At 41.8% G+C, this 19,364-nt stretch overlaps 1 protein-coding gene across 1 annotated transcript; it reads left to right on the top strand.

Annotated features, from left to right (window-relative positions):
* Window positions 1-538: 538 nt before the first annotated feature.
* On the top strand, window positions 539-14,332 carry PLD4 (phospholipase D family member 4). Its single transcript, XM_009904710.2, has 11 exons — window positions 539-645; window positions 3,600-3,689; window positions 5,035-5,240; window positions 5,936-6,119; window positions 7,508-7,628; window positions 7,965-8,092; window positions 8,277-8,477; window positions 8,931-9,070; window positions 11,595-11,760; window positions 12,701-12,797; window positions 14,078-14,332. The coding sequence occupies exons 1-11, from the start codon at window positions 643-645 to the stop codon at window positions 14,275-14,277; spliced, it is 1,536 nt and encodes a 511-aa protein (XP_009903012.2). The 5' UTR covers window positions 539-642; the 3' UTR covers window positions 14,278-14,332.
* Window positions 14,333-19,364: the final 5,032 nt, after the last annotated feature.

Raw genomic sequence — 19,364 nt, 5'->3', positions numbered from 1 at the left:
AGAAACTGCTCTAACTCAACACTGCATGTAATCTTCTCTCTCAACAACGTGACTGCACTTCTGAGCACCCTTTGTTTAAGAAGAAAACTGTATTATTTGAAAGCACCTAGTTTGCTCCCTTATTTGCCCAAGGATGATTGGGCAGGAAATTGCTCTCAAGAGGAAGTGGGTCAAGAGAGTCAGTTTTGGAGGGTTTGTTGGTTTAAAATGAAGCTACTGGTGGTTTTTAAAATGAAGCAGTGCTGTGCCTGGGATGCAGACTGCACTGAAGTCAAGCATTCCTATCAGATATTGTCTTCTAGGGTGGATCTAGGCTCTGATCTTAAACCAGTGAAGGCAGTAAGAACTTAGCCATTCAACTGCATGAGACAGGTCAGGCACTGTAAAAAGTTATGCCAAGTAGGTGGAGGTTGGGACCTGGAGTCTAAGAACTAGGTAGGTAATAACAACTTGGTGATAACTTGGGACTCTTATCAGTGCATGTTGTGAAACTCAGTGTTTAAGAGGAAGTAATCTGCAGCAGGGGGAAGGGAAAAAACAGAAGAAACTGAAACAAATCTGCTGGGGAAAAGCAAGTACTCTGCCTCTTGTAAGTACAGTTGGGAGTAACATCAGACTACAGGAGGTCATCAACACAGGAGGATGGTAAGTACATTTGCCATCATCTTGGAGTGTTGGGAGGTGATCATAGAGAGATGAATGCACTTTGGTCATCTGACGAACATCAAACAGCTTCTGGGGAGAATTTTATATTCTGAAAAGTCACATTTGAAATCCAAGATCTGCCAGTTTGGTGCTGATAGAGAAGAGTACCACAAGTTATTTGGGGAGCAGGGAGAAAGCAGCCTAATGTAAACAACATTCTCAGAAGATTGTGGTATTAACTTGTGTTCTAGTCTTTGAAGCAACCCTAAGCAGCACTTGTATTTATTACTCTTGGATGAACTTTAGTCATTGAAACTGGCAGCCAGTAAAGCCCTGAAAGCTTAGAGGGAGCCACAGTTAATTACTGGCCAGCTACAATATTATTAGTAAGAATTCTGTTTGAGTCTGTCATGTTTTCTTTCTTGAAAATTAAACTGCATATTTTAGTGTGGGTTTTATGACTTCTGTATAGTAGCTGGGAATCTGTCCCAGGCATAGATATCAAGAAGGACTTTGTTTGAACCAAATGGTAGCTGATTCTATTATGGTGCATATGAGACCTGTTTGCTTTCAGATTTTAAGATAAATGCTGCTTTTCGAAGCCATTTTGTAACTTGCTGAAAAAGAGAACTGAAACAAGTTGTTTCTCACAACTTCTAAAGCCATCACTCAGCTTTAAGAGCGTGTACAGCTGCAGATCCTTACTGACACTGACTGTGTTGCTGAATGTATTGTGGGGAGCACTTTATAGCTTTGGGGTCAGAGAGACAAGATGGCACCTCTCAGGTTCTGGTTCAGTGATAAGAACAACCCAGGGCAGCTGTGGGGAACTGTCTGTTACTGGATAGCCCAGCTGGGTGGGACAACTGCTGCCAAAGCAGTGAGCTGTTGAGTGTGACCTGCAACCTATCTGCACTCTCCTGACCTAGACTAAAGGGCTGCTGATGTTGTTTTTCAGATCATAGAATGGGTTAGGTTGGAAGGGACCTTGGAGATCATCTACTCCAACCTCCCTGCCATGGGCAGGGACACCTCTCAACTAGACTTGGCTCCTCAAGGCCTCATGCAACCTGGCCTTGAACACCCCCAGGGAGGAGGTGCCTTTCTCCTCCTTGTGCTTTAGAATCCCTTTGCCTCAGTTTCCTACCACACTCCTTAGCATCTTCTCTCATGCCATCTCCTCTTCTTGTTCCCACCAGTTTTTCTGGGCTGCTATTTGGCTGCTTTCTCTCAAGGTGAGGAAAGTTGTGTGTTGCTGCCACACAGCTTACTCTGCGTGGTGTGTTCTATTTCCTCTCTCTACTTGAGCAGTAAGCTGTTTGGGTAAAATACCATGTCTTTGTACTGTGCTTAAAGCATGAACTGACATTTCAGGGGCATGGGAACCTAACATTCACCAGGGAATAGCCAACTGTCCTTCACTGCTGGCAGCAGCTCAGTTTCTCCAAGGCTGGGAGAATGAGTGTTTTCCTGCAAGCGTTTGTAACTGTTTCTAGTGTAAAAGCTTTCATCTGGGATCTGAGGTCAGCAGTGAAAAGTTTAAGTAAAACTGGCTTGGAAAGTAGGCACTGCTGTAGTGAGTACAGCTGATAATAACAAGAAGCAGACTCTGAAACAGACTTTCACCTTGAGTCCTTACTTTTCACATCTCTCTCCACATCCCACAAGTCACTGTTTCAGATTCCCCTCCCTTGTCTCCCCAGCCATGGGCCACCTGGTTCAGCCCCACTAGCTCTTGTCAGTTGGGTCCCACAAAAAGCCTTTGGGGCTATTTCCATACAGTGTCTATGCCTGTTCCATGTGGTCACAGCATCTGTACAGAATAGGAATGAGCAGGAGCTGGACACAGCATGGACTTGAGTATCTTACTGGTGTGACAGGGCAGACACCATGAGCTCATGCAGTTCAGGTGATAGTACCTGTGAATGCACAGTAAGATGGATCAGACAAACCTATCACAATCCTTGCCACTTAAAACTTGGTTTCAGCGTGGCCACCCACAGAGCAACTGCATATCTGATACCCTTACAGCATGTTCATCCTCCAGGCTACAAACACCCAGTGGCTCAGGGATTGGAAACAGTAGTTTGAGAATTGAACAGGTGATGGTATCATCTGGTGCCATGTTTTTGCAATCTACCGTACACTTGGATGTACTTCTTGCTTCTGAGCATGAAAATTTACATCTGACTCCTATGGAGTAAGTTCATCTCAGCTGATGCAGAGTCATGACCTGTTGGCATATGTGAAGTTTTTGGTGTAGCCTTTAGAGAAAGCAAACCAGGCAAGTGGCCCCTTCCCTACCATCATCTTTGAATTTAAGTGTATTTTGGTCTTTGCTCTTGTGGTTGCCTTTGCTGGTGATAACGTAAGATTGGAGAAATACTGTCTGAGGATGAAAAGGAATTAACTTATTTTCTAGGGTCATAGTTGCAACAGAGGAGAAAAATGAGTTTATATTTCAGTCTGCTCTTTGTCCTCTTAAGAGAGTCACTTCTGGAAGAGACATTGGCATTGGAGACAACTTGTGGGTTTAGGAAGAGAGCAGGAGCCTAACAGGCACACATAGGATAACACTGATGCTGTAACACTGTCACCCATGGCTCCTCTGCTTGATTACTGCTCGTTGGCAAATGCAACAGGACAGAAGTGGGTGCTGAAGGATAACGTGAAGAGGCAGCAGTGCAGTTGTTTACATGTTAATTACTACAGTGATTTTTTTGTGTAGACAGCACCAGGGAAAAACTGCAGGGACCTGTCTCTCCTCACTTTTAAATCTGTTAATGTCACTCAAGACCCATAATGCAGTGAGGATGTTGCACAGACCTGTACTTAAACGTCAGAGCACTGTATAAAGCGATGGCAGTAACCTGCATTTTGAGTCTGTAACTGGCTTTGTACACATGTTGCCATAAAGCTTTATTTTCCCCCTTGCATACATTTCTGTTTTTCAGATTGTGAAAAAAGCACTGAAACCATCCCTGATGTTTAATGAGTCCTCCAACATGAAATTAAGCATGAACAATCTAAAAGACGTCAAAATGGTAATTATTGGGATACACTACATTTGCTTACAAGAGCTGAGATTACACTGACGTTTCTGAAGAGAAATAACAGATTAAGCAGAACGATTTTATTGCCCATTTTAAAAATCCATGTAGGTTTCGATCCTATTTGTAAACAAGTGAGGGACAAAACCCTCATTGATTTATCCAGCAGGCTGATGAAACCTTGTGGAGAGGGATTAATGTGGAGCCTAATTCTGCAGCCCTGGCTCACAACAGTGAACCCTGCTCATACAAATAGCCCCACTTCCACCATTAGCACATCATTTATTTATTTGTTTCTTCTGCATGCCTAGAGCACCTGGGCATCTGCCTTCAAAGCAGGTCTTTTTCCTTAGGTACATCTTCTAATACCTTTGTGATGTTGAAGTCTTGCCAACGTGCTCACAGGATGAAATGCAGAATGATTAAAAATGGATGTGTTTGGGTGCTCCACGAGAGGGAAACAAGACAGAGGGCAAAAATGTGCATAGATAATAAGTTTAAAAATTTTTTTTTCTCATTCAAGTTACTGTCTGAATTGATTGCAGCGCTGTAGATCTCAAGAAAAGCAGAGAAGATGAGGAGTAAGAAACTTTGTCCATATAGAAACTGAAATAGATCCTTTCAGAGGCAACTTGTTTCTGTGCTGTTCTCACAGGTGCCCTTTTGGGAGCTTGCATTTATAGCTGCAGCCTCATGACAACTTCCAGACTCTCTTCTCCTGCCTGCAGGTTCAAAAGCTCACCTGAAGTGTACATTGCCTATCACAGGGTGATAGGGAGTCTTAGCTCCCAAGAATTTCCATCAGGAGCCAGATACAGTAATTGTGGAGGGGAAATGATCTGCACTGGCGGCTGTCTTTTCCCCTTCAGTATAGGGCAGCATAAAGAGCCTGGTGTTATATGTTCCAGCATGTCGGTGGCTGGACTCCAGATCTGGCTATACCAGGTGGCCAGGGGGGTTTTATTTTTTTTTTTTATACTCTATGTTCAGGAAAAATATAGAAGTACAGAAAAAGTGAAATGGAGCTAACTCACCACACTAGAATGACAAGGAAATACTATTCACCCTCCACACAGATAAATGAGATTTGTGTATTTTCACATAAGCAAGGTTAGCTTAAGTTTAAAAAATAAATCCAGATCTTACATAAACCAAGCCTTATGTAGCTTGTGCTCCTCACTTTCAGTGGTGCTTTTAAGATTAGTGTCTGCCAGTAGCTGAAAGCAGAATTATTATTCAAAGATTCTGATTTACTCACCTGCAAGGTGGTCATCCATTAGCTGACATACTGGTGATTCAGTAATCGCTCAAATCTTCTCCTATTTGGATTCTGTCCTAGTTTCAAATTTTAGGGGCAATTTTGATTCTTGGTCTTGTCCTGATGGCTGTTTACTTCATGAGAGTGGAGAGTATGGTACATTGGAACTCAGAAGCAGCAGTTGTCAGCATTTATGAAGAGTTGGAGGAGGAAGAAGTACTCTATGAAGATCTCCCAGCAACAACTATAATTGAAACGGATTCCAATAGATGCAATGACTCCTGTAGGTAAGCCAGGTCTGATGGCACATGGTGATGTAATCACCAGATGGAGAAACAGATTCAATAGGTTCAATAGTTACAATATCAGCATGGAGTTGTTTGTGGTTTTTTGTATAGTAAGTGACAAAGTACCATTAATTTGGGAAGAGAAGGGGTGATGTTTAGGCATTGGGTCATTAGTAATTAGGTCATCTGTAACTGCCATCACAAAGGGTTGTGTCACAGCTCTACTACTGATCCTGCACTTGTGTGTTCAGCACAGCTGTTGCTAATCCACTACCTCCAGACATTCTCTGTGGGAAGCAGCAGACACCAGTGGGCAAAGCAGCCTCCACTGAACTCACCTTCTTTCGGAGGCTGGAGCAGGAAGTGGGTATCCTGGCGGAGAGTGGAAAGGGTACCAAAGTGACATCCATACCCAGGGGGATACTTTTCTCCTCATCTTGAGGATGTCAAAATAAAAAGCTTGTAATGGCTACTGAGAAAACCATTCTGGGTTTTCTCTGGATTTGGGAGGACTAGGTACAATATATGCTTGGCTATAAAAACTGGGGAGAAAGTACTCCCAGCTTCTTTGTCCGGCTCAGATTGCTTGCTTTTGAGGTTGATGACCAAAAAGGCCAGCTGCATGGCCTGGCATGTGCTTGATTTCCTGCTTGTGTCACAATCACTTGCTTCACAATATGCAATTGACATTTCAGCTTTGAACTTGTGGAAAACGTTCCTTATGACTTACCTTTTGAGATTAATAGCACTGCAGCCAAACCCTTGTACCAAGCCTGGATGAGACTCCTTGATATAGCCCAAGAAAAAATTCATGTGGCTTCTTACTATTGGTCTCTTACTGGGAAGGATGTCCATGTCAATGATTCATCTTCCAAGCAGGTAGGAGAAAAGCAATGACAAGCACATCTATGGTTGTATGTCACATGTACATGTGGCAGATGGCAGACTGACTGTGTGGTCTGTCTCCCAGAGACACTGCCTGACTCTTCCTGCAAACTCAGAAAGGTTTTTCCATGCTGGCCTGAACCAGCACACCAACTTTCCTCCTTTGCTCAAGTTAAGCTCCATGTAGGCTCTGTCCATGTCTCTGAATACTTCTGTGCTGTGTTTTAGAGCAACCAGAGGTCAGCCTCAAACCACACTTGCTTACCCTACAGATGGTCAGCCTGTGGTAGGGGCAGTCAGTGGCACAGCTGCAGAGCTTACAGGATTGTCTATAGACAACTGAACATGCCAGTTCCCATTGGCTAGCTGGAAGAGTGGAAGGCAAAGTCTGATGCACTTTTGACTGCTTCAGAGGCTGCTTCTCCCTCATGTATCAGAATACAACATCTGTGTTCACCCCTTTTGCAGATGTCCCCAAACCATGCCATTGGACAGCAGCTCAGGTCATTCACTTTCCTTTGCAGGGTTGTCCTCTTGGGCACCCTGTGCAGCTAGGCTTCCTGCCCCTCTGACTCCACCACCAAAAGTAAATGATAGAGGTCACAGCACAGGCTCACTTTGTGATTGTCCATCGTGTTTAATTGTTCTTTGGCTTTTTCTTGGCCCGTGGCAGCTGACAACCTCCCAGGCAATCCTGAACAGGCTCTGGGGGACTGTTCTCAAAAGCAGAAGAGACAAGGCCACCCTATTTCAGCCAAGTATGTAGTTTATCCTTGTGCTAGGAATCATGGTCTTTGCTGATAGACTAGATGTTGGCCTGTTGATTGCTGTGGGCAGAGCCTCTGTCTCTCTTCTGCCACACCTTCCTCATAGGCTCTGGGACCACCCTCCTTGTTTTCCTCCCCATATGGTTCTGATGTTGTAAGATGGTTCATTTCCCTCCCATTAGAAGATGTAAAAGTGACAGATGTAAAGCAGAGCCCTGTCACTGCTAAAGGGACAGCTGACAGCTTAGTATAGGATAGCTTCTGTTACTTTTATCCTCTGGGAGAAACAATAGAGCTTATCTGTTGAGCGTCAACATCCAACAAGCAATCTTCACTGGGCCATTCACCTTTGAAGTCTGTGATGTTTGTGGTCGTCCTTTTAAACCTTACATCTGATAGCCTTAAACAATAGAAAATGAACATTGGTTCATGCATTGGATTGGAATCTTTGTTCTTTTTAAAATTTCTTTGCTTGAAATACTGCTGAAGTAGGTGAAATCTCTGACCTTGCACTAGAGTTCTTCAAATGAAGCATCCATTAGTAACATGATACTTGCATCTATCTTACTAGATGTTCTATGACAGAATATGAAAAATAACAACTGTGCCATGCAGGGTGAAGATATTCTGAAGAGGTTTGAAAAACTCCTCGCAGAGAACATCTCTTTGTATGTTGCAGTAAGTGTGCCGACTCTGGCTACAAATTCAACTGACCTTGAACTTTTAGAGGAACAAGGTAATTATCCCACTTCAGTCATTTGCAAAAAGTCATCTGAAAGAAACTGGTGTCCAAGGCTTGTTCTGGCATGATATTTGTATGGGTTTACAGCATTATGTGTTCACTAGTTCGTGATTCCTGTGCATGTTGTCATGCCCTGAAGCATTTTTCTGAAGCCCATATTTTGTATATTTTTGCAAGGCACTGTGTGCCCAAGAATGAGTGATTGTGAATTTCGGTAATTATTGGTTGCTGTATTATACATCCATGAGTGTCCTAGCTGCCAGCAAGCAGTATAGACTATAATCTCTGTGCTGTATTTAAACCCTTTTCCCACGTTCTTTCTTTCTTCAGGGGCTCATGTAAAAAAGATTAATTTTGGACGTTTGGCAGGAGGAGTGTTGCATAGCAAATTCTGGATTGTAGACATGAAACACATATACATTGGTAGTGCAAATATGGACTGGAGATCTTTATCTCAGGTAAACTCTGCTGCTGCATATTCAAAAATCTGGGGAAAAAATCATGTTCTAGCAGCTAATAGATAACAACAACAACAACAACAATAATAATAATGTAAAATATTGTTAGAGTGGGAGAACCAGCAAAAAAAACCCCTGGAGGTCACTTTCTCTGGGGCTGTGACATAGTTTGCTGTCTTTTCAGGTGAAAGAATTTGGTACTGTGATATATAACTGCAGCTGCTTAGCCAAAGACCTCTGGAAAACATTTAGTACATACTGGGATCTTGGACATGCTAATGCTACCATCCCATTTCCTTGGCCTCTTAATTATTCTACCCACATTAACAAGCAACAGCCTCTGGAAGTAGAGTTCAATGGAATCTTAACAAAAGCCTATTTTTCTGTAAGTATGTTTTAAAGTAAAATGGCAGACTATAAACTACTTTTAAGCATTGGACAGGAGAGTTTCCTCAGCAGTGCTCAGTTACTTGTGTTCCAGTTGGATAATAATTTATTCAACAAGTTTTCTGGAGCTACTCAAGGAATAAGGATCAGCCCAGCCTCAGCCATCAGATAGTATGGTAATAACAGGGCATAGACTTAATTTAGTCACCTGTGTGCTCAACATATTAAAAAGTATCAGGACAGGAAAGACATAAGGTACAGTAGTGGTCCACCTCAAGTGCTCTGTGGTATTGTAATGAAAACTGACCAGACCTGAATACAAATGAATCACAGTCTGACAGAAAAAAAAAAAAAAAGAAAAAAAAGAAAAAGAAAGAAAAAGAAAAAGATAAAGAAAAAAAGAAAAAGAAAAAAGATGAAATGACTGACCTGTGTGTTTTCTTCTTTACAGGCTTCTCCTCCAGCATTTTGTCCAAAAGGTCGTACCTATGACCTCTCTTCTATAACCAGTATTATCAGTGAGGCACAGAAATTTGTCTATGTTTCTGTTATGGAGTATTTCCCTACCAGCCGTTTCATTCATCCAGAAAGGTACAATTTTCATCTGGAGAAAATCAGCTGATTGCACTATTTAAAGGAAAAATACACTATTCTTCCCCTTCTGCGATGAAAATATTTAGAGTGGAGAGAACTGAGCCTTTACTCTCTATTCATGACCATATCACGCACTGTGCAAATACTAATGCTACAGGAAGGGTGGTATCCAATACTGCCCATGTACTTTGCTAGTGGTTTAAAGCAGCCTCCTGTCCTTCTCACACAGCAAGAGGAGTATGAAGCGCCAGACTAGGGACAGCCATGTACAGGTCCCTTCAAAATGCAACTTTATGAATAGAGAAAGGAATGGGTACAGTAGAAATGTATCTGACATAAGACTTTTAGAGGAAATCCTGCTTTGCTCCCTCTTTCTGCTCCCATTTTTGTCTTTCTGTTCTTGACTTCTGAAGACTCTTGACTTCTGCTGCTTGTTTGATGTACTTGACCTATAGTTTAGAGGGTGATCCTGAACTGCCCTTGCTAATCTCTGCAGTGATAGCTGAAACAGTCTCTAAAATAAACTCGCAGACTTTAATTTTCCTTTAAAAAAAAAATAATTTCATGTAAGGACATCCAAGTTCCTGAAGCATGCTGGATGCATGCAGCAGCATCTCTCAAAAATCAGGGTTAAGTTGTGGTCTGGAGTGATCAAACTGTGTGTGATAGACTACTGCCATGGTCCCACTGGCCTGCCCAAATGTCAGCAGAATTATGCAGTCTCTGCACATAAACTCAAATCTGAGGAATATAGAAAGTCAGTCAGTCATGAGCTCACTCTCTATGACTCAAAATCCTCTTAAAAATGCTTGAATGAGGATGTTTACATGGATCCAAGTGCTCTGAGTTTTATCTGCTTATAACATTTCTGACTTTTCCAGTTGGCTAAAGAATCTGACTGAGAAAGAAGTTCCAGGGAAATAACTATGTGCAACATAGCTTATGAAGAATAGAGTGAGCTCTAGGTTGCCATTTAGCTAGAATTAGGCTGTGTGTCATGTCCTGGGGCATGACAATGTAAAGCTTCTGTTGTTCACATGTATGTGATAGCAGGAAGAATGTAGGGTAATAGATAGACACAAGTAATTCCACTGTCCTTGAAACAAAAATCTCACAGACCAGCTTCCACTTAAAGGATCTTTTTTACAAATCAAACACCTCAGAGGATTTTTGGTTTCTGTGTTGTACAGTTGCATTTCTCAGTTTCTCATCTCCTGCTTTTAGCTAAGAACAGGTTCACAGAAAGTTTCTTTTCCCCCTTAGGAATGAGCATGTTAATATTCCTCATTCTTCATCTGAAGCCTTAGTCTACCGTTTGTGACATGTAGGGCCCGCTCAGATGCAAACAAGAGTTTGAAAAGCCTAGGGAAAGCACTATGAAGCCTCGGGCTATCTCCACAGCAACCAGCTGTAGTGCAATGAATTGAGGCTGATTAGTTCAGGTTAGGTTCCTGCAGCAGCTGAGGCCAAGGGAACAAAGCTGCTGTCCTAATGCCTGGGTGTTAATCAACTAGAAACTGATACATTTAAAAAATGGAAACTGTTAAAAATAGCATTGCTAAATAGCACTTTCCCCCCATGCTTTTAGGATCTACAAGTCAGCCTGAGCCTGAAAGCACATGGCAGGTCCGTTGTTTGTGATAGGATGATGTGCAAAGGAGGGTTAGAGAATTCAGGCCTTTGTACCTGGTACCTTTGTACCAAAAGGATTAAGTTAAGCAAATTAATTCATCATTGCGCATGGGACTGTGCTGGACCTCTCTCTGTATCAGTCCTCCAATCTGTGCTAATGATGTTTCTCTGCCTCTTGTTGGGATCTAGGGAATGGAAATGGTTTGAAGTTAATTAGTCCTGGGATGTGCATTGACCTACTCTTTGTGTTGTGTAGTTGGGTGAAGGGTGGTAAAAAATTTCACCTGAGCTAATGTCAACACAAGTCTCAGGAAACTGGTGAGCCCCATGTTCATGAGAGCACAGCAGTGTTTGTTACCTTGGGGGAACTAGGCATATTAACAAGGGATAGAGCCTGTCCATGCTGACAGATGGCACAAGATCATTGTAGACACTTGAAATAGTCTCCAGGATCCTGAAATGGCCATATTCTGCAGAATTCTTAGGCTTTCCTCAGGGGCTTGCACTGTCCTTTCTACTTTGTTCTCTATGATATGGTTTTACATTAAAGTTGCTGTTGTTATTTTTAGTTTCCTAAGGAAATGAGCATGATGGCACCATGCTGTGTATGTTTATCTGTGCACATGCACTTTCCTAAGATTTAAACTTTTTGATAAATTTAAACCTTATTTAGCAGAGACTGAAGGTCCCAAAACACACTGAAAAGAACTGGCTGGGTAGAAGAAAGAAAACTTATTCATACGCCCTGTGAAGGTGCAAGTGCTCCTCTTACTAGACATCAGAGATGCCATCTGCACACCGCATCACCTTCATTCTCAGTTTATTGTCACAGCTTTCTACCAAACTGTTTCAAAAGTATCCCTTTTTCTACCCACCTGCTTTTCTCTAGATACTGGCCAGCCATTGACAATGCTCTGAGATGTGCAGCTTTCAACAACAGAGTACAAATCCACCTTCTGGTCAGCTGCTGGACTCACTCTGACCCAGCCATGCTCTACTATCTGAGGTCCCTGCGTGCTCTCAACAACCCACACGCCCACATCAGTGTTGACGTGGTATGATAAGAAACCTGATCTTGGAAAGACATCCTGAGCATATGGGCCCCACACTGATTTTTTTAGTTTACACTGTCAGTTGCAGGTGCAAGTCTCTGGTTTTAGAGAGGCAGATTCTTCCAGGTCTTTGAGAAAATAAGGCCCAAGTGGAAGGAGGATATGTGAGGTCCCACTAGTAATATGTGCCTAGCTGTAGCACTTGTGACATTATCTAGGCGGTCAGTTTTGCTGAGCACCATGATGGTAACAGTTTATATGATAACCTGGTGCTTTTCACATAGACCTTTTCTTGTATGGAGCTATCTTAAATGGATCTAATTGCTATTGCTGTCCGTTTTCTGCAAATGAGAGCCCTGCTGACTGCATATACAAAGGGACCCATTTGAACACAAAGTGTTACTCACAGCCCATAAGCACCAGGCTGGAATGCAATCAAGTGGAGTGGGGATGGTGTGGAAGTCATAGAAGAAAAGAAACAGAAGTGTAGATTTTAGTAGTAGAGTTAACAGAAAAAGTTAGGCACTATCAGTTGCTTGTGATACCCCTCATATCTGTGATCAGCCCATTCTAGCACAAAATAAGAGCAGCAATCAGTGGTAAATGAAGATCTATTAAACAGCTGCCTAAAACGACATTTAATTATCTGCCCTGTAATGATAATAGCTGTGCCACTAATGGAACATTGTGAGACAAACATTATCCTTATCCAATCTCAATTGCTTATCCAATTTTATGTACAGTGGAAGTACTGTTTGCTAGTTCTCTTGGATAAGAGTAACACCTTTTTTATAGTGCATTAATAACAGTGGTGTTATTTCTGTAGTGCTGTTCTTTCTGTACTGCTCTATTTGAAAATACAGAAAAATCTGCACTGTTCAATTATTCAGTCTGTTCCTCACTCTGGTATTTCTATTTATGTTTTTAATTTCTCTCTCACCAGAAAGTTTTCATTGTTCCAGTTCTGAATCACACAAATATTCCACATGGGAGAGTGAATCACAACAAATATATGGTCACTGATAAAGTAGCCTATATTGGTATGTATTCCATGATTCCAAACGTTTACAGGATCTTTGGATCCATAGAGCTGAGACTGAGATAGGATGGGCTGCGATATCAAAACAGACCTCATTTTGCCATGCAAAGTACATAAACATACCAGAGTCTACAGTGTTATCAGGATATGTGCTCTGGATAAAGAACCATAGTTAAGAAGAGCAGACAATAATGTAGGTCAAGTTCAGTAAGAGATTACTTCATATGGTTGTGAACCGTTAAGAACAGAGCATGACAAGCCTGAGTGCACAGCCTGTGACAAGCACAGTAGGCATCCCACAGACTGTGCTCAAAATGATGATGTGACAGCTAATGCTCTTGTATGTAATGTTATTGTGCTTTAATAAAAAGAAATTGCTGGGAGGGATTAATTCCCCACACTGTTTGTTGAACAGAACTCAAGGAAAGGAAATGAGAAAACAGTAATGTCAATTGCTGCATAATTCCTGAAAGTCAGGAGTGTTTATTTTTCAGACCTATGTTAGGATTCCTCAAAAAAGGGAATGTGAAAAGGCTCTGCCATTTCAGTCAGCTTATCCTCCAAGCAAAGCAAACCAGCAGATAGCCCTTCTGCCAAAGTGCTGAGGACTTTCAGCTTCAATTGCCTTTAACAGAACTTGTTTCTTCCTGAGTTGTCTTTTGGATATGCAGTTAATTTGTTTTCATGCCTAAGCACCTTCTGGTTTTGACAGTAGATTTTTCGGGCTAAGGCAAACGCCAGGAGATGTACTAAGTGATAAATGTAATTTTTACAGTGTTTAATTTTCTGGATTGTTGTAGCTTTGGGGAAAGTCCCACACAATGTCTACAGCTGGATTCTCAGCTTTGTCTGGTTTAAAAGTGGGCATTGTGTGCTAAGCTTGGAAGAGCTCCTCTTGTTTTCCTTTAACAGGCAAAGAGAATTATATACATTAAGGTTTGGATTTTTTTTAAACACAGGAACCCCTATCAAATATTGGCTTTTACCTCTCTTAGTACCCAAATGTTTCAATCTGTTCCTGTGTTTACAATGAGTAGATTCATTCTTCATTGCCACAGAATGTTATGAAGCTTCAGGGTCACAGTTAATAGTGACTTTCTGAAACCTGAGGTCTGGAGTAAGAAGGAGGTGACCTGATTCTTGCTGCTTCATTGGTCCTAATGAGATTTGCAGTTGTACAGCAAATCAGCTGCACAAGCAGTGTCAACTTAACAAGTATGGAGATCAAACAGAACACTGGGAAATGAATGTTTTCTAATTAGCTACTTTTCCATTGCACAGGGACTTCCAATTGGTCAGAAGATTACTTTGTTACTACAGCTGGTGTGGGATTAATTATCAAACAGAATTCAACCAACCTGCAAAGGCCTATCCAGGAACAATTGAAAAACCTTTTTGAGCGGGACTGGAATTCCAAATATGCAGTGAATCTGGAAGATGTGCAGGGACAGAAGGACTGTAACTGGAAAGGCAGACTCTGAAGTGAATTGAAGTATAAATTTAAAATAGAAGCAAAAAATCTTATTAATCCTGTTCTCTGTGCAAAACAAGAAGTTCTTCTTTATGTCTTTGTTAGTGAAATGGCTTCCGTATGGTGTCCACGTTGATTGATGACACAAGGACTTCTTGTAGTGGACTCTAGCTGCAAACCCGTTAGTATCATTTCCTTTTTTGTGTGTGATTGCCTCATTGCAGAGTTAATGAAATGCATACAGAAACTGTCTGATTGAAGCAAACATGGAAGATGGAACCACATGTAAATACAGCAGAGATGCGGATGATTATTGCTGTACTTAGGAAACTGTGTTTTTCTACCTTAATGTTCCATTAAAAGTGTTTGCTTACACATGTTATGGCATATTTTAATAAACTTCTGGCCACTTTAAGATTCAAGCAGTATAAGCAATCACCTACAATAATGAGGGCAGATTTTGAAAAGCATTTAGGAGTTAGAGGTACAGGGAAAATACCACTATTGAAGTGTTGAAGATAGTTACCAGAGATTAAATGCTTGGGGTTTAATTTTGGGGCCAGCTTCCAGCTCAGCTGTTCTGGACCCCTAAGTGTCTGGGGATGTTTGTATGTCTGTGTGTTGACCTCATGAAACTGGATGGGGAAAGAAGGGTGAAGCTGCTGCATGAATGCTCTTGGGGCAAAGGCATCTCACCTGCACTGTGGGCAATGCTTGGAGACTCTCCTTTCTCCTTTAGAACTCTCCTAGTGCTGGCCCTGACCATCGCTGTATCTCTGGGCTGCATTTCTTCTGCAAACACACAGTGACCATAAAGCTGAACCATCTGTACCTTATGTCCATTTCCACCACCCCATGGCAGTTCTGCCCTGGGTAACTCTCAGAAGTGACAAGGAAAGGAAAGAAGGGCATGCGCTCCAGCTGTGGATCAGCAGGAGCAAGGGCTCTGTGAACCTCACCAGCACTGTGCACTTTTGCCTGACACTTGAAGGTGAGTCACCAAATGAACTTCCTGTTTTGGCACTGATAAACAGCAGAGGCAAGAGAGCTCAAGGTGAAAGAGGGCACAGTCTCAGGCTGCGCCAGGGGAGGTTCAGGTTGGATGTTAGGAAAAAGTTCTATACAGAGAGAGTAATTGCCCATTGGAATGGGCTGCCTGGGGAGGTGGTGGAGTCGCCATCATTGGAGGTTTTCAGGAGGAGACTTGATGGGGTGCTTGGTGCCGTGGGTTAGTTGTTTAGGTGGTGTTGGATTGGTTGATGGGTTGGATGTGATGATCTTGAAGGTCTCTTCTAACCTGGTTTATTCTATGTATTCTATGTATTCTATGAAAGGGCTGGGCATACCTCTTGTTCTGTCACTCTGAGTTGTGAAAGTGCAGCAGAACTCTCCAGCTCTGAAATGCATGTGGCAGCTCATGGCTATGCTCCCATCCTGGCAGGGCCTCATTCAATGCCATTGTGGCTCTGATGCTATCTCTTTTGCCACACACAGAGCACTTAGTAGTGGAAGTACAAGCTTCCCCCTTATGGTGCAACATCCTCATCCTCCAGAGGAAGGTTTTGGTGCTTTTGCATCCCTGCCCTGTGCTAAGTAAGAATGACAGAGGGACCTGCTGTGATTCTCTGTGTGTGGACTGATTTGTATCTTTGTGAATACACACAAATACCCATACAAATAAGCCCCCTTCCCCATGTGGTCTTTTGGAGATGATCCCAACCAAATTTGCTTTTTTTTGGTTTCTAGACTACTTCTTAGCTGTCTCATCCAGATGCTTCCAAGATTCCTTGGATTGTTTTATCCATTGTTACAAATCAATGTTTTTTGTTACTAAGTCAGGTTTTTAGGAGTTGTACTTATATTTACAGATAGTTCTGACTTTTTGTGAGTATTCACATGCACACAAACATATTGAGGAAGATGTAGGTGATTTTAGTGCTCTCTCCCCCTGTTTTCTTTCTAGAAGCTGCTTAGTATTTTGAGATTTCCATTCACTAATACAAATTTCTGGCAAAGTAGACCCTCCCCAGCTGGTTTTCACTAGTTCCATTTAATGGATTTGCTATCCTCTACCAACAAATATATTCCACCATGTGCTGTAGAAATATTTGCATGCAAGAACGGTATCAAACAGCTTTTTCCAAGTGCGATGAGCTCACAAATAGCAGATCAGTTTGGAAATCCTTTTGAGAAGTTAAATCGCTAACCAAAAAACCTGTTCTGCAGAGAGATGCACTCCTCTAGATGGCACTCGAAGCTATGTTTTCACTGCATTCGGGGACTGGTGCAGGAATAGGAAGAAAATTTCTTTCTCTTCTACATGTGAGCTCAAATCTGACAGTGCTGGGTAAGTTGTTCAATGGGATAGAGTTTCTGAGCAAGATGGGAGACTTGTCTTCCAGCATATGAGGGTTGTGTGGGGTAGGGTGCAGCTTCTAAAGGAGAAATTGATGCTTAATAGAGTGCTCTTGTATTTTCTTCACTGGCATTGTGTTTGTTGCTTTTTGTCCACATATGAAGGAGAGGTTTAAGATTTGGACAGTGAACTGGATCTAAGAGGAACTTGAGTTTATTTCCCTGTTTTCCTGTGAGACTTTTTAGATCCCTTGTAGCTTGACTCTACTTTACTTGTTCTTTATTACAAAGGTAGACTATGGTGGAAATTATAACCAGCTTTTGTGTCTCTTAGTGCTTTTCTATTTATGAAACAGGGCTAATAATATTCCTTATCCACCTACCTGTTGCTTTCATTTAGATTGTGATTTCTTTGAGTTGATGACTGTACCAAACGTGAGCTGGGGCTTCCAGTAGTGTTCATTGGCATCTATTTATTATCCTTAGATGGATTTTCTAGTTTTGTTGTAGGCAGTTCAGATTTTTCTCAGTATTGGTTTATGCATGTCTAGAAAACGTTGATGGTTTGCACCTTGGGCATGGATGCTGTCCTCTGATCAGTGCATCTCATGTACCTGTGTTATGATGGAGTACTGCTTAAGTGAGCTGGCTCTGCTTTACCCAAGTGACTTTCAAGTACAGTTTCTGCGCTGCTCTCCCAGCAGTCTTATTTCTGAGAGTACTTTGTTTGGTGTAGTGGCTTGTGGCTACAGTGCTGCTGACAGCAACACAGATGATGCTAGGACAGAACCTAGCTGGCTCCATGGGTTTATGAGTTCTGACAGGACTACAAAGTCACCTAGTTTCACACCTTACACATCAGTTTGTTTCAAAAGCTTTAGTATTAGGTTTCCATTTTTTCTATTAGTCAGGATGTTTCTTTCCCAGCAGTTGCAGATAAATCATGCCTTTGTTGCTTTCATCCAGGTGCTGAGAGAATGTTTCATCTATGGTTTGTGCTATGTCCACACAGAAATATTTGGTGGTAGTCAGAAATATCTCTGTCATCCCTTCCAGGGATGACTCTTCTGTAAAGGGCACTGATTTACAGACCCCTCCCTGCAGCTTCCCAATGAGAAGTAGAGGAGGAGGTGCTGAACTCTTCTCCCTTGTACCCAGTGACAGGATGTGTGGGAATATTTCAAAGCTGTGCCAGGATGGTTGAGACTGGATATTAAGAACCATTTCCTTAAAGAGAGAGTGGTCAGACTCTGGAATGGGCTTGCTAAAGAGGTGGTCAATGTCTCAAGCCTGTCAGTGTTTAAAAGTCGTGTGGACAATGCCCTTAATAATATGCTTGAACTTTTGGTCAGCTTTGTAGTGATCAGGCACTCGGACTAGATGATTATTGTAGGTCACTTCCAACAGAAATTATTCTTTCTATCCATCACATGTATTATCTTGTTCAGGATTAATTTTGGCTGTCTTCTCTTTGGCATATATGAGAGGCCCTGCTTCAAATGTAACAACAGAATAGCCAACAAATAGAGATGCATTCATGTCTTAACAATGCAAGAATCTCTCAGGGTGGGATTCTTTTCCTTTTTAGTGTATTTATACTTTTCTTTTGCATGTCAGATCACAATTGTAGGCCTGACTGGAACCTGTATGTAGATGTTTAGCTGAATGGCCCATTATTTCAGATGTTAAAAAATGAGTACTGGTAGTCAAGGAAACCTACTACAGTTAAAAGAATAACCTAATCATCTCTGGATGGGGGCAGAATGAGCCTGTTGACAAAATGTCTGTGTTTTGCAGGTTTGTGTCTGTGCTCCTTCCCTGATTTTGAGCTCTGCTCTTAGCTTTTCCTGCTGTCAGCCCCTTGTTAACCTGGTTGCTTTTTTACTAACCTGTGCCTTTCCTAAAGCTGACAGTAACCTGCACAGAGGAAGATTTTATTTGAGCCTTTCTCTATTTCTCTTCTCCAAATGAAATCAGTTATCCCTTTAAAACATCATAGTGACCACAACAATCTCTGTGATCATTGCTGTATCAGAGCTTAGTTTTAATTGACTTGGTTCTGTCACCTTTGCAACAGCCTCCTACATTCAGTTCTGCCTAGGCAGATTCATAGGCCTAAGTAAATGTGCGCTACTTGAGAAATGTTTTATGTGAAGGCTTCCTTGCAAGCAGATGTGAGCTGGTGTTAGAATGAGATGTCCTTTACTATGTACATTGCCTTTTCCAGGACTCAATCTTTCTGCCTTGATCACAATGTTTTCCTCAGTTTTGGTATATGCCGTTGCTGTCTGATGTGGTGATTTTGGATTTGATGAACAATAACTTTTATACTTAGGGGAACTTCAGGGAAATGCTATGATGCATGCCTAACACTTGTGTGTGAGATAACTGGAGTCCTCTTTAGAATAACTGCCAGCAGTTCTCTTTAGAGTATTTTTATGTCTACCACAAAGATTTAGAATTGTAACACATCTCAAGCTACAGCTGGTTAAACAACCAAGTACACTTTCTTTAAAGCCCAGTTTCTAAATGTTTTGCTGTGTCTGCTTTCCCTGCGCTGAGTATGGAGAAAGAAAATACAGGATGGTAAAACTAATATAATGAAACATGTCTGCACACACACATCTGTAAACCTTGGGATTGTAATGAGTGAAAAGTCTCTGTTGCCACCATATGTAGTAACCGGGCTGTCATTAATCAGACACTTCAGCAGATAATGGAGTCTACTCAAAGCTTCTGCAA

This window comes from Dryobates pubescens, chromosome 5, assembly GCF_014839835.1.
Source record: "Dryobates pubescens isolate bDryPub1 chromosome 5, bDryPub1.pri, whole genome shotgun sequence".
NCBI lineage: Eukaryota > Metazoa > Chordata > Aves > Piciformes > Picidae > Dryobates > Dryobates pubescens.
The sequence above is the reverse complement of the archived record's forward strand: the minus strand, read 5'-3'. Positions and strand labels throughout refer to the sequence as shown.

What these genes read in the sequence shown, in the direction of transcription:
- PLD4 (XM_009904710.2), top strand. An exon ending in ACTGGAGATCTTTATCTCAG is followed by an intron (nt 8,093 to 8,276) that starts GTAAACTCTGCT and finishes CTGTCTTTTCAG; the next exon opens with GTGAAAGAATTTGGTACTGT. An exon ending in CCCACATCAGTGTTGACGTG is followed by an intron (nt 11,761 to 12,700) that starts GTATGATAAGAA and finishes CTCTCTCACCAG; the next exon opens with AAAGTTTTCATTGTTCCAGT.